Source organism: Leuresthes tenuis, unplaced genomic scaffold (genome assembly GCF_036924035.1).
Source record: "Leuresthes tenuis unplaced genomic scaffold, fLeuTen1.0.hap1 SCAF_6, whole genome shotgun sequence".
Classification (NCBI taxonomy): domain Eukaryota; kingdom Metazoa; phylum Chordata; class Actinopteri; order Atheriniformes; family Atherinopsidae; genus Leuresthes; species Leuresthes tenuis.
In genome coordinates this window covers 24,217,483-24,229,633 of record NW_027325360.1, presented here as the reverse complement: position 1 = coordinate 24,229,633, position 12,151 = coordinate 24,217,483, and the positions used below count along the sequence as shown (strand labels likewise).

At 40.4% G+C, this 12,151-nt stretch overlaps 1 protein-coding gene across 1 annotated transcript; it reads right to left on the bottom strand.

Annotated features, from left to right (window-relative positions):
* Positions 1-1,962: 1,962 nt before the first annotated feature.
* On the bottom strand, positions 1,963-5,128 carry fzd10 (frizzled class receptor 10). The gene has a single exon (XM_072388357.1). The coding sequence runs from the start codon at positions 4,422-4,424 to the stop codon at positions 2,673-2,675; it is 1,752 nt and encodes a 583-aa protein (XP_072244458.1). The 5' UTR covers positions 4,425-5,128; the 3' UTR covers positions 1,963-2,672.
* Between the last annotated feature and the right edge of the window lie 7,023 nt (positions 5,129-12,151).

The following is a 12,151-nucleotide window of genomic DNA, read 5'->3' as shown; positions in this document are numbered from 1 at the left end:
TCGATAGCCTAGGATCGGATGGAATACGTTATATACTTATTAAAGCTTAAATACAGTTGACTGTGATTCCTCCTCAAAATTCTTGCCAGCCACACTTTGCCCTTGCTCAGAGAAGGAGGATTTTTTTTCCTTTGAAGCAAGGAGAAGAAGAGAAGTCCTGGAGGGGGGTGGTAACTGTCATTTATATTTACAGCCTCTCTAGACACCTTCGGGGCTGTTATCCAGGTGGCCTCTGTTGAGGCTCTCAGAAGCACTCACACCTTTTTTTTGCAACTCAAGTATCAATAGACACTGTCTGACTTTGATTCAGCCACATAGAGGTTGTGAGTCATGTGCTTTTTACTGTTGAAACTGGTTGGGTTGAAGCTAGAACTTGAATACCCTCAGGGATAAAGGAATACTACTCTTCATATACTTTAATGAACCAGAGAGAACCCTCTAACAGAGTTTTTTTTGGTAAATTCAAAGAAAGCAGAACCTTCAAACATTAAAAGCCCAAAAGAATAACATTATAACACCTTTAACAAATTGTCAATATCCCACGTGTTTGAATCTTAAATGTTTGACGTATGTCTTGAGTCACCACGTTTTCTCACTGTTCTGTCCATTCTGTCGAGACAAAAGTCAATTCCTTTTACTTGGATTCAAGATCAGACTTGTGGACCTCGATGTACGCTCCTTAAAATTTTAATAATGCAAGGGTCATTTAACACCAAATGTCTCCAGATGCCAACAATGTGTTCAGTTGGCTTATGTTTCATTTTTTTATCCTTTCAGTCAATAAATTACTATTTCAAATAAAGGCCAGATGTGTCTTTTGAAATGACACTACGGCCTGCAGAGAAGAGATGACAGATATTCTGTATTTTGGTCTGCAGTGATCCTTTTTTCAAAGTTAAACCCTTCAAACAGTCTAATCTTGTCCTGAATGAGTGCTGGATTATTGTATAACCCCTTTCATTCACTGATACACTGCAACACAGCCAGACAGGGAGAGAGGGGAGAGGAACAGAGAAGGCTGAAATAAGTTGTGTATTCAGTCTAGCTGAGGTGAGGGACTGTACAAAGATTTGTTCTGTATGAGCAACCACCATGGTGGAAATCAATTTAAAAAAATGATTGATAATAGTAAATTATCAAAATTCTGATCCAAATCACAGGAAACATGTTGACATTTGGTCAGCTTACATTACCACTAACTGCTGATATCCCCTCTCGTTAACTTCACCATTTCCACATTTGCATCTTTATAGAACCGCCAATAAAGTCCACAAACAGTATTAATCATTACAGCATTTCATTGAAAGATTTGATTTGCAATTACATAAAACCTGAGAGTTAAATATCGATAATTTCTTTGGGGTTTACTATTTTTCTTTCTAGAGAGGCAAGGTTACAAATATTAAAAACAGAATGAATTTAGAAAATATTCACAACCATGACTGCATTAACATGTTACACTGTGTAGCTACATATATACATATAAGGTCCCCCAATTTTTTTGTTGTTATTTTGCTTTGTTTTAGCCCCAATGGAACGAACACAAAAGCAAAATTGTTTTCTCATAAACCAAGATTAGAGAGGGCACTATTTATACTTACTGCTGACTTAAGAATCATGTTGCTTTCTACAAAGCCAGGATAGATATTCCTCTCTTTATGAGAGGCACAAATGCTATTTCTTATTCCACAGAAGGAGATGTAATGCACCACTTAAAAAATTTAGACTTTTAAGTCTTTTTTTTGTCTTTTCTTCTGTTTTGTATCTCAATTATTTGTATGGCTATACTTTACAAATCAAGAATAGTTTTTTTCTTTTTCTTTAATGACATGTTAAAATGATAGCGAGGGTGAGAGACACCAGTGCTGACTGCATAAAAACACAAGCTTTACAAGGAAATGAATACGCACTTCATCAGAGAGAAGAACACAGTTGCAAAACAAGATTACAGCTTTGCAAAGATTTAAAACTAGAACGTTTTATTAATTTTTCTATAAAATCTCAACTTTTTTAGAAATATATACAAATGTCCCCATGTGCTATAAAACAGCAAAGAACAAGAAAAAAAGAGAGCTGTGTGTACAAATAACTTTTCAATATTGAGTGCTAGATTAATTTATGGCATGGATTTGCCTCACAATGAACAGTTCGTAAGGTCTTGGGCGCCTTTCAACAGCTGCTTTCAGTCCAGTTCAAACATATATGACACTGGCTCGATTTCCATGAAAAAGCCTGGAAACAACACTCATCTCTCTCTGACCATTTGCCTCCATTGTCTATGAGGTCCTTCCATTGTCTGTAATCTGTCACCAACAGTAGAAGTGTCTCTTAGCCAGTAAGGAAAACATCTATTGCACATTATTCAAGTAACGCCATGGCACATCCAAATGGTTTACTCCACTCTTTTTGTCTCGGGAACAATAAGATTTTTTTCTATTCCAAGTTCCTCAATAGGACAAGTGAATCAAGGAGTAGCAGATTTTCTTTTTTATCACACAAAGGCGGCTCTTGATGCGTGACATGGGTGAATATAGAAAAAAAACCATGTATATTCTTCAATGCATATTGCATAAATAAAACATGGATTTTGTTTCTTTTGATGGCTCTCTGATCATCAGAAATCTTGGTTAGGGTTTTAAAAGTATTTTTGAGTTTATACAAAGATAGCCAACTCATACACATGTTGGTGGGGGTCGTGTTGGCTCATACTTAGCATTTTGCCCTTTGAGAGATGGGTGAGGCTTGATGTAAGGCCTGCTGCTGGTGAATACACTAGCAGCCTTCCTCCTCGTCCTCTTCTTCAGCTTCCTGCTGAACACATTCTGCCATGACTGCAGTGTCTTTGAGGTCCAGATCCACATACCACTAGTGATGCCCACCACCAACAGCATGAAGATCTTAACCATAAAGATTTCAACAGCAGGGATCGAAGTCTTCATAACACACTCATCTGACTCTGGCCCGCTGTTGTCCACGCACTTCTGCTCCCCAGCCAGGATGCGCCAGTAGTCCATGTTGAGCCTCTCATAGAAATAGCAGGCGATGACGCAGGTAGCTGGAACAGTGTATAGCACAGAGAAGACCCCAATACGAACCATCAACTTCTCAAGCTTGTCTGTGTTCTCTCCCTCTGTTTTCATAATCTTCCGAATGTGGAAGAGAGCCACAAAGCCGGACAACAGAAAAGAAGTGCCAATAATAAGATAACAGGAGAGTGGAATGAGAACAAAGCCTGTAAGAGCTTTGACATCCATGCTGCCAACATAGCAGACACCTGTTAGCTCATCCCCAGCAACCTTCCTCATCACCAGGATCATGATGGTCTTGACAGCCGGGATGGCCCAGGCTGCCAGGTGAAAGTAGCTGCTGTTGGCCTCGATAGCCTCGTGACCCCACTTCTTCCCTGCAGCAAGGAACCATGTTAGGGTCAAGATAACCCACCAGAGGGAGCTGGCCATACCAAAATAATACAGGATGAGGAACACAATAGTGCAGCCAGTGCTCTCCAGACCCTCCTGGATAATATACTGGACCCCATTGTCTCTGTCACAGGCTATTCTGTCAGCTCCTACAAAAAGTCGAATGAGGTAGCCTACAGAGTAAACACAGTAAGACATGGAGAGGAAGATGATCGGCCTCTCTGGGTATTTGAATCGCTGTGGGTCTATGAGGAAAGTGAGCACAGTGAAGGCACTGGAGACAAAGCACAGGATGGACCAGATGGCCATCCACACCAGAGAGAACTGCTTGTCACCCTGGCTCCAGTATACATCCACTTTAGAATTGCATTTAGGGGCACATGACTCACTCTTCTCCACAAAGTGGAACTTGCCAGGGTTGCTGCATGTCTGCTTGCTACCAGTGTCCTTAAGGTGCAGGTCCTGTCCACTCAGAGGGCGCTGTGGCCTGAAATCCGGAGGCTGGGTGTGGGAGACTTTGGGAGGCTCATCTGATCCATTATTGGGTGCCTCCATGCACAGGTTGTTTGGGTCGTTTTTAGTTGGGAGACGTGAGCAGTCCAGAGAGTCCGGCCAGGGGAAATCAAACTGTCCCAGGATAGGTGAGCACTTCAGCTTGACCTGCTCACACATAACTCTGCATGCTGGGATGGGGTTTGACACCTGCTCCGTGCACATGGGAGCATACAGAGAGCAAAGGAAAAATTTGAGGTGAATGTGGCATCCAAACTGTATGAGTGTTGCAAACTCCTGCAGCTCTATTGCTGCCTCTTTTTGATCATCATGGCCCATTAGATTTGGCATGCGGGTCATGTTGTAGCCGATGTCCTTACACAGGGGGATGTTGATGTGTTGACATCTCCCCTCTCCTGACCAGTCAGGGTCTATGGAGCTGATGGCTGAACCCCCACAGCTCCACAGAAGCAGAAGTGCGGAGAGTAGGTTAAGTTTTTCAGTTGAAAACATTCTCCCTACTTTATTTGAAGGATAAATCAGATTAAAAAAATATATATAGCCTAGTTTTTACCGCAACAACGACAAAAACAAGTTTCCTTAATTAAAAAGTCAGTGATGCGACCAAACTGATGTTGGTGGATGAGCTGAGAGTGGCACAACTTACTCAACTATTTGTTCCGAGACCATTATTTCCTCTCTCTAGAATCGCAGAGTTTAATAAAAACAGAAACCCCGCGATGGAGTGAAAATGTTTCCTCTCTGGAGGAGCGCTGTCAGGTCCATGCTCTCAGGCGCTCAGTTTGAGGCTGAAATGCTGAAGCTGCTTCACTCTCGCATCGTAGGCATCACAGAATTGCCATGGGTCCAGTTTAGTTTCCGTTTAGTTTCCGAACGACTTACAGCTCCGTTTTCACGTTTCATGGTACTTTTCCGAACTCGTTTGTCCGTGTTACAGCGCGATTTCAGTCCTTGAGCGAGAACTTAATACACAAAAAAGAAAAAGAACAACTAAAACTCCTCCAATCCTTTATGCGACCTTGATGTATTTTGCGCCAGGCACTAGAAACAGTTCGTCAGTCAACAAATTAAGTAAAATAAATATCCTCGGTGATTACGAGATATGTCTTCCAGAAATGTGGGATTACGCTCCTCCCAAGAGCACGCAGTTGATGAGTCTGGTGGCAGTACTCGTCTGAGCTGGTCGGAGCCTCCGTCCCGGTCTAACCTGCCAAAAGATCCGCCTTCAAAGAGGGCTACTTTGCATAAGAAAGATGACACTGACACGCGGATTATTTTCAAATCGTGCGGAACAGCTTGCTCATTACAGCAGTTTCAAAGGCTCACAGCAAACTTCCTTGGTTCTTTTTGTTTGTACTCAGACACAAACTTTAACGACAAAGGGACAGAAACGTATTTTACGCGAATACCAAAATGTTGCGCAACATGGCTTCCAGGCACACAGGGTCAGAGACGCACCAAAACCATCGCTTTTGTTACGACTGATTTTTTAACTGTCTGCATGCCTGTGGAAGTTATTAAATATATGTGCTCTTTCTTGATTTTGTTATTTCTACATTATTTCTAAAGTATATTTTGGCTCACAGTAGACCTTAAACATTTTGTTTTCCTGTAATGGACATAAATATGCAAGAATGTCCCCTCATAACTGAACATGCATATATCTGAAAACAGAGAACCCTAATTGGGGATCATACCTTCACTTTGACAGAGCAAGCAGTCAGGTGGATGTACTGATAAAGTGACAGTAACATTATCGGCCATTAATTATGTGGTATTCATAACGTAAATGGAAGTAGCTCATGAAGTATTAACAGACAAAAATATAGGATCTATGGGGAGTTTATACACGGTATCATATGCCAATTCACAACGTTTGTGTTGCATTTTAAGCTTGTAGGTGGTCAAGAAGGATCTTATTTTAACTCCACCTCTCCACCACATTGTTGGATGAAAGACCTCACATTTTATCTTGTTGCCATGCATTTCAAAACCTGTAGCTGTCAGATGAATGTAAGGGGAAAGTTCAATCTATTCCTCTGCAATACAGTCAAGTACAAATTTGAGTACTACATGAAGTATCTCAAAATTGCACAGTGCTTCCGTTCATCTGGTTTGTTACTTTCCATCACTATAATTTACAGCTAATTTGAATCAGTTACAGCTTTATAAAGAGTAAAAAACTAACTAAAATATGATAAATGAGAACCAGATCCTTTGATATTATGCAAAAAAACAAAAAACAAACTTGCTGATTGACTAACATTATGCTTCAAGTGAGTGAATTATATACAGTTGATTTCTTCTGTAAGTTACTATATGTTTTGGATATATAGTTGATATTAATGTGATATATAAAGATGACAGATAAATTAACATTTTCTGAGTAAAAGATTACTTTATGAGATCTTAATTATTTTCAGCGCAGTTGGAAATATTTTCATGATTCCTGCAAACCAACAACAAGAAGACAGTGGTTACATAAAGCTATATGTCTCTATTCAGTTGACAAAGAGATGCTACTGGATTTATCAACGACTGTCAAATGTGCAACTTGCCTGCGAGACACTTTGAAGGACCAGAAAAAACTATTAATGGAGAAAATATTGATGTTTTTTAAAAGCATATCCAATTTTAGGATCTTGTTTAGAACTTGGCATCACTGAGGTTGGTGTATTCATTCCAATATTCTTGTGCAAAAATTCAATAACAACTTGCAGCCATTTCCTTTCGAGTGTCTTTTTGAAGGAAGTAGTTCAACAAACAAATAAAAAGGTAAAATTTTTTCTTTTGAAAATGTCAGCCTGAAAGTGGTGACATTGTTCCACTGTCAAGTCCAGAGAGGTGAGCTTGCATCAATAATTCAGTTACTCATTAGCTTTTCTAAGAGTGACATCTATACTTACACCAGAATTTAAGTATTTTCTTTGTTTTCCTGGAAGCCCATTATTTAGTTATGCTACACTTAAAGCAATGCCCAAATGCTTATTTCTGAATGAGATATTCTGTCAATAGAGTGAGCTTGAAGATTAAATATGCTTGAAAATCAGTGAAGAAATAATCCTCTAATTATATTCTACAATATTCACAAAGCACAGACTCATTCACAGTTGCAACTGCTCTCATGCAGACAACAAAGTGCCAACAAGTGGCCACTGTTGGTGGACTGCAGTTGATTCACTTCTGCTCCTTCTTCTTCTTTTGAAGTAATTCTGGATGTTAGCCCATTAAGTCAGTGGGGTTCTTTTGTGCTGTTTGCATCTACTTCCTGTGTCTGCACTGACAGGTGTTCCAGTTTCTCTCCCTTTCCAGCTACATTTAGGGTGAGTGAATGGACTGCTTCTCCATCAGTACAAATATGTTGGTCTCCCCCTGTGTATTCTGGCTCTCATACAGAATAGGCTGTAGCGCCTTGTTAACCTAATGGACTTAGTGATGAAGATGAATCAATGGATACAAAAGTCACAAAGTATTATCAAATAAAAGAGGTCATAACATATCAGAAGCATAGTGAAAAGTATAGGTAAAGCTTGATGATGCATTTATGTTATACCTCAAGAACTCCAGCTTGGCTTTATACTGGTATCCTGATCATGTAGGAGCAGAAGGGCAGTGGCTGAGGGAAGAGCACTTTTTGGGGCTTTCTGCCTGTTTTATGTATATGTGTGTGATATCCTCCAGGCCGCTCTCATGTTACCTTGTAAAACATTTGTAGTTGCAAGATTTATACCCAGGCCTGGCTATGGACTTCATCAAGGACAAACTACTGATCATATATAAACAGGAGTGCTTTTAGTGCATTTTTTACAAGAGACACTAAAGTGGTTTTAGAAGTATTTCAGAAATGTGCTCGGGTAAGATGAGAAACCTGGCACCAGCGTGCCTAAATGGTTTAAGTACAGCGTATCTTTGTGGTGGCACTTCAGCTGTTAGTGCTCAGTGTGTGGAACAGGAGAATAAATATAGAGTATGAATACAGTTATGAGCACAATATGCTCTGTCTATGCGGCACATGTGCTCTTCTTAATTCAAATATCCAGCTATTAACGACAAAAAATGAATAAATAATCAAATAAAACAATCACTGTTTGTATGGTTGATATATGATATAAGCTTTTAGCTGCTCTGCTGTTGGATCGCATTGGTTGAAATCAATTTAGTGGGAAATGTATAATGTGACGCAAAGTATTTTACACTTGCAAAAAGCCAAGATGCAGTGACAGCATGTGTTTTATATATACAGACCCGTCACAAAGATAACGACAACAGCTGACATGCCTGCTCTATCCCTCCCGCTCCACTAGACTTTTATTGTGTGGCTGAAATGTAGAAGTAGAACAAAAAGAGATGACAGCTTTAATGTGAAGAAGAATTATGTTTTATCAATGCATTCCCAGAGCTGGGGTCAGTTCTGCTCTCCATTTACTGATCATCTGGCTTTCAGGAAACCTTGTTTGGAATATCTAAAGGCTTATAGCTGCCTGTATTATTGCTTTCTTTGGTGTAATGAAGCTGACAAGATACAATTCTCATACCGTCTAATAAGAAGGCAAAGTCTTCCCGCTTGTTGTGTAATTGCCTTTGTTCTGATCTGATTCATGTCTGATGAAGGAATTCTGCCTCCCTATCTATCATTATTGTTTTGCTGGTCATGATGATATCTATTTGAAAAATTAGAAGAAAAGAGGAGGAATCAGGCATGTTCAGTCTTTAGCATCTGTAGCCTCAGCGACTACCGCTGTCGCTTTTATGATTTTTTTTTCTAGCATGCTCTTTTTCATATGCCCCCTCCTACAGCTCATTCCTGCTTACACACATGCAAAAAACACACACTGCACACACAGCAACTTTATCTCATCTTTGCAACCACAACAGTGCGACAAAGAAAAGCAGCGCGGCTCCATCTCTGAGAAATCAGCAACTGTGAGATAATTCTGTAACTAATAAAGTGAAAGGGAGAGCACTTTGATGGTTGAAGCTGAAAAGATATTTCATTTTATATATATTTTTTTGTGTGTGGGATTTGAGATGTGTGATTGTATGGAGCGAGCTCGCTCCCCTGCTGCTAGGCTCTGGCTGGAAGCTGGCCCCCCTCTGGCTAATGTTATGGAGAATTGGAGGAATTTTATGGCTGTCTTTTCCCTCAGCCCCTTTTTTTCTTTTGTTACCCTTTGAAGAATGACTTTAGACATTTTATTTACATATTTAACCATGGATGAAAGAAAAGAAGGGTGAGGAAGCAAAGGTTTTGGTTTCTTAAGGGAATTTTGATCATTAAAAATTAGTCGAAGCTAGTACATTTTTGTTTGCTTTGCCTGAAATGAGATCAAACATGTCACTGGCATGGTGACATTTCTGAAATGTTGAAAGTTAGGCCATCATTTCTTTAATAGGGATCAGCATCAGTAGGACTAACCATAGTATTTCTGTTAATTGCTGTGGTTAGATGACTTGCTCGATGTTCCGACATGTGAGGTATGGTATGGCAGAGATGGGGGACGTTTTAAACATGTTTGGCATTGTTGCCGGCGTTGAAAGGGCATGTTGATTAAACGTACGGGTGGGGTAGGCCTATAATCTTCTTAACCAAGGCCCTCCTCTACTCTTTCAGAGGGCACAATGAGAAGAAACAACACACTCAGCTGGAGGTGAGACTATTTGTCCACATGCCCTGCACATTGTCCAAGAATCCTGTTCTCCCTCCTGATCGCACGCATTCAGCGTTTAGCTCAGGATGATCCTATTTATCAGCATAATCTGTTATTTTCTCTCTTATTGGAACTCAACAGTGTCTGAAGAAGTTGGTGCCAAAAATAACAAAGTTGTGATTTGGACTGCAAAGATGAAGTAAACTAAAAAGTAGTGGTATTAAAGAAAGACGTATAGTTTTTTTTTTTGGCTTTTAAAATCTGTTTGCTAAAAGGAATCAGTTCAATGGTGTACTTGATATTTTTCTTTCTTGTTTGAAATTTGGCAGCTTTATTTAAGTGAACAGTTTGTGTGTAGGGTCATGTTTTGAGGAAAGGCATATGAATCAAATAATTAATTATTGAAGAGCCCTGTCAACATCAAAGCTTGCTGTATTCTTTGCTCATATCGTTTAATTAGTTCAATAAAGTGACTTATTAATGTGGACTAATTTGTTTTACTCTTCTTTTCACTTTGCTCCATTAAAATCTGCTTTGGTACACATGTGGGTAAAGTCCCATCAGTTGATGGTTAACCCTCTGACCTCATTCATTGTGCATTCTGGCCAATATGAGAATGTCAAGGCATTATCTTAACCTTTCAAGTGTTTATGGAGTAGATTAGTATAATTATAAGGTTGGTGGACCTTTATATGACTTGAGGAAACTGTCAGCCAATCTGCAATAAACAGAGTTGTAATGAAATTTGTTTGTTATGGGGCTCAATAACATCTGTGCTAAGGCTGTTTTGAAAGAGCAATATTAGCTTGGTGGGGTGTTCTTACATCATACTCTTTTATGTGGTTGTGGTTAACAGCAAAGAGAGGAGGAAGGGAGGAGGAAGTAATGGAGGAGAAGAAGGGGGGTTGGTGGTGTTCATCAGTTTGAGATGAAGCAATGAACCAAATCTGTTTCAGTCTACTGCTTGCAAAATGCATTTTAGTTGAGGAAAGTCACATCACACCCAATGTTTGCAAGAGTTGTTTTTTTTGTTCAGCAAAGTTCCTAGGAACATGAAAGCAATTAGACGTTGAAGGAGGAGGAAAAAGTCAAAATCAGGGTAAACATTTTATTGCCTGCATTGGGGAAGGACACTGATGGCAATATTATTGCTTTAGGTCCTTGTGGGGGCACTTGAGTGTGAATTGCTAATCAGGAAGGCCCTCTCTGGTCTAATCCCTCTTTGAGTGGCCAGCCTGGAATCAACGCGTCTGGGGAGACTCCCCACTGCTTCTGGCTCTGGAGACTCCATTCAATAGTGCAACCCTCCTGTCCCATTCCCACAGTCCCCTCACACTGTGCAGCACAGCCATGCATCTGCGCACACGCACGTGTGCACGCACTCACACAACATACATCCTCCTCTAACCCCAAATTAGATTAGACCCTTCCCATTCTACCCAGTAAGGCGCTGGTCTTTTCTCTGCCTGGTCATTTATCCTACCCTTTTGTCTCTGCTTTATAAAAGAGAAACAAATTCCCAAACAACTCCCCTCCAAAGAATGCACTGGTTTGGAAAAGGATGAGGGAAGGGCAGACATCTTTAGCGGGCCCAAGGTGATGCTATAATATCGCCATCCCTTTGGTGTGTCAGCTCTAATGATGTGTGGGGGAGAAGAGTGCTAGTTGGCAGAGCAATGAGAACAACGCCAGCTGTGCATCATGTCAACCTGTTACCCCACAACAGAACAAAGCAGTTTCTGACAGCAACAATAAGAATCTCTTTACTCTGACCCTGTGCTAACATTGTCCAATATTAGCTCTGCTTAGCTGTAAATCCTCCCTGACTAGAAGATAGATCAAATTCATCTGGCAAACTATCTGCTTGAGTTGTGTCTGAGTCCTCTGGAATTAGATGTTTTGATTACTGGCATCTTTACTCCTTGTAAACCAGTAATGGACAGTGACGCATATAGGCAAAATAAATGTCTCAGTTGAAAGGGTCTTTTGTAAGAAAGCCCTGGTGAAAGCTTATTCCTCCTGGTTCAATGTGCAGCCAAGCTATCCCAAAAGCAGCAAATTGAGATCAAAGCAAAATTAAAGCTGACTCGTTCAAAGCAAGATAAAAATGTGTGTGCCTGCAGCGATATTTTCTCTATTGATTTCCTCCTTTGCCTGCACTCCATGGGACTGTGCTGGCTGCGCTGTGCTCAGCGCCAGCACTGGAGACTTGAAGGCTGCTGGAGGGAGAGAGGAAATGACTATCGATACAGACAGAAAAACACTGTCATAATGATCAGGGATAAACGGATTTCACAGACTGCTTGAGATCTGTATGATTGGGTAACTTTCCACTGCTGTCCAAATCTGTTCTCACAACATGAAAGAATAATGACAACTTCTAACGTCAAGCACAAGAGTGGCAAGAATCAGAGTATGGGAACGACAATTGTCTTGTGCTGTTATTAGCTGTGTTTTTCTGGCTGGAGGAAGGAGTGTAGAGCAGAGTTTTGTCATTGTCTTTTTATCCTGTGCGTGAGTTGAAAGGCGCCGTGTGTGAAGAATTTCTCTCTAAAGTATATTTCGATTTGC

Bases quoted from the DNA above. Each gene is read 5' to 3' on its own strand.
- fzd10 (XM_072388357.1), bottom strand. From the start codon at position 4,424: ATGTTTTCAACTGAAAAACTTAACCTACTCTCCGCACTTCTGCTTCTG.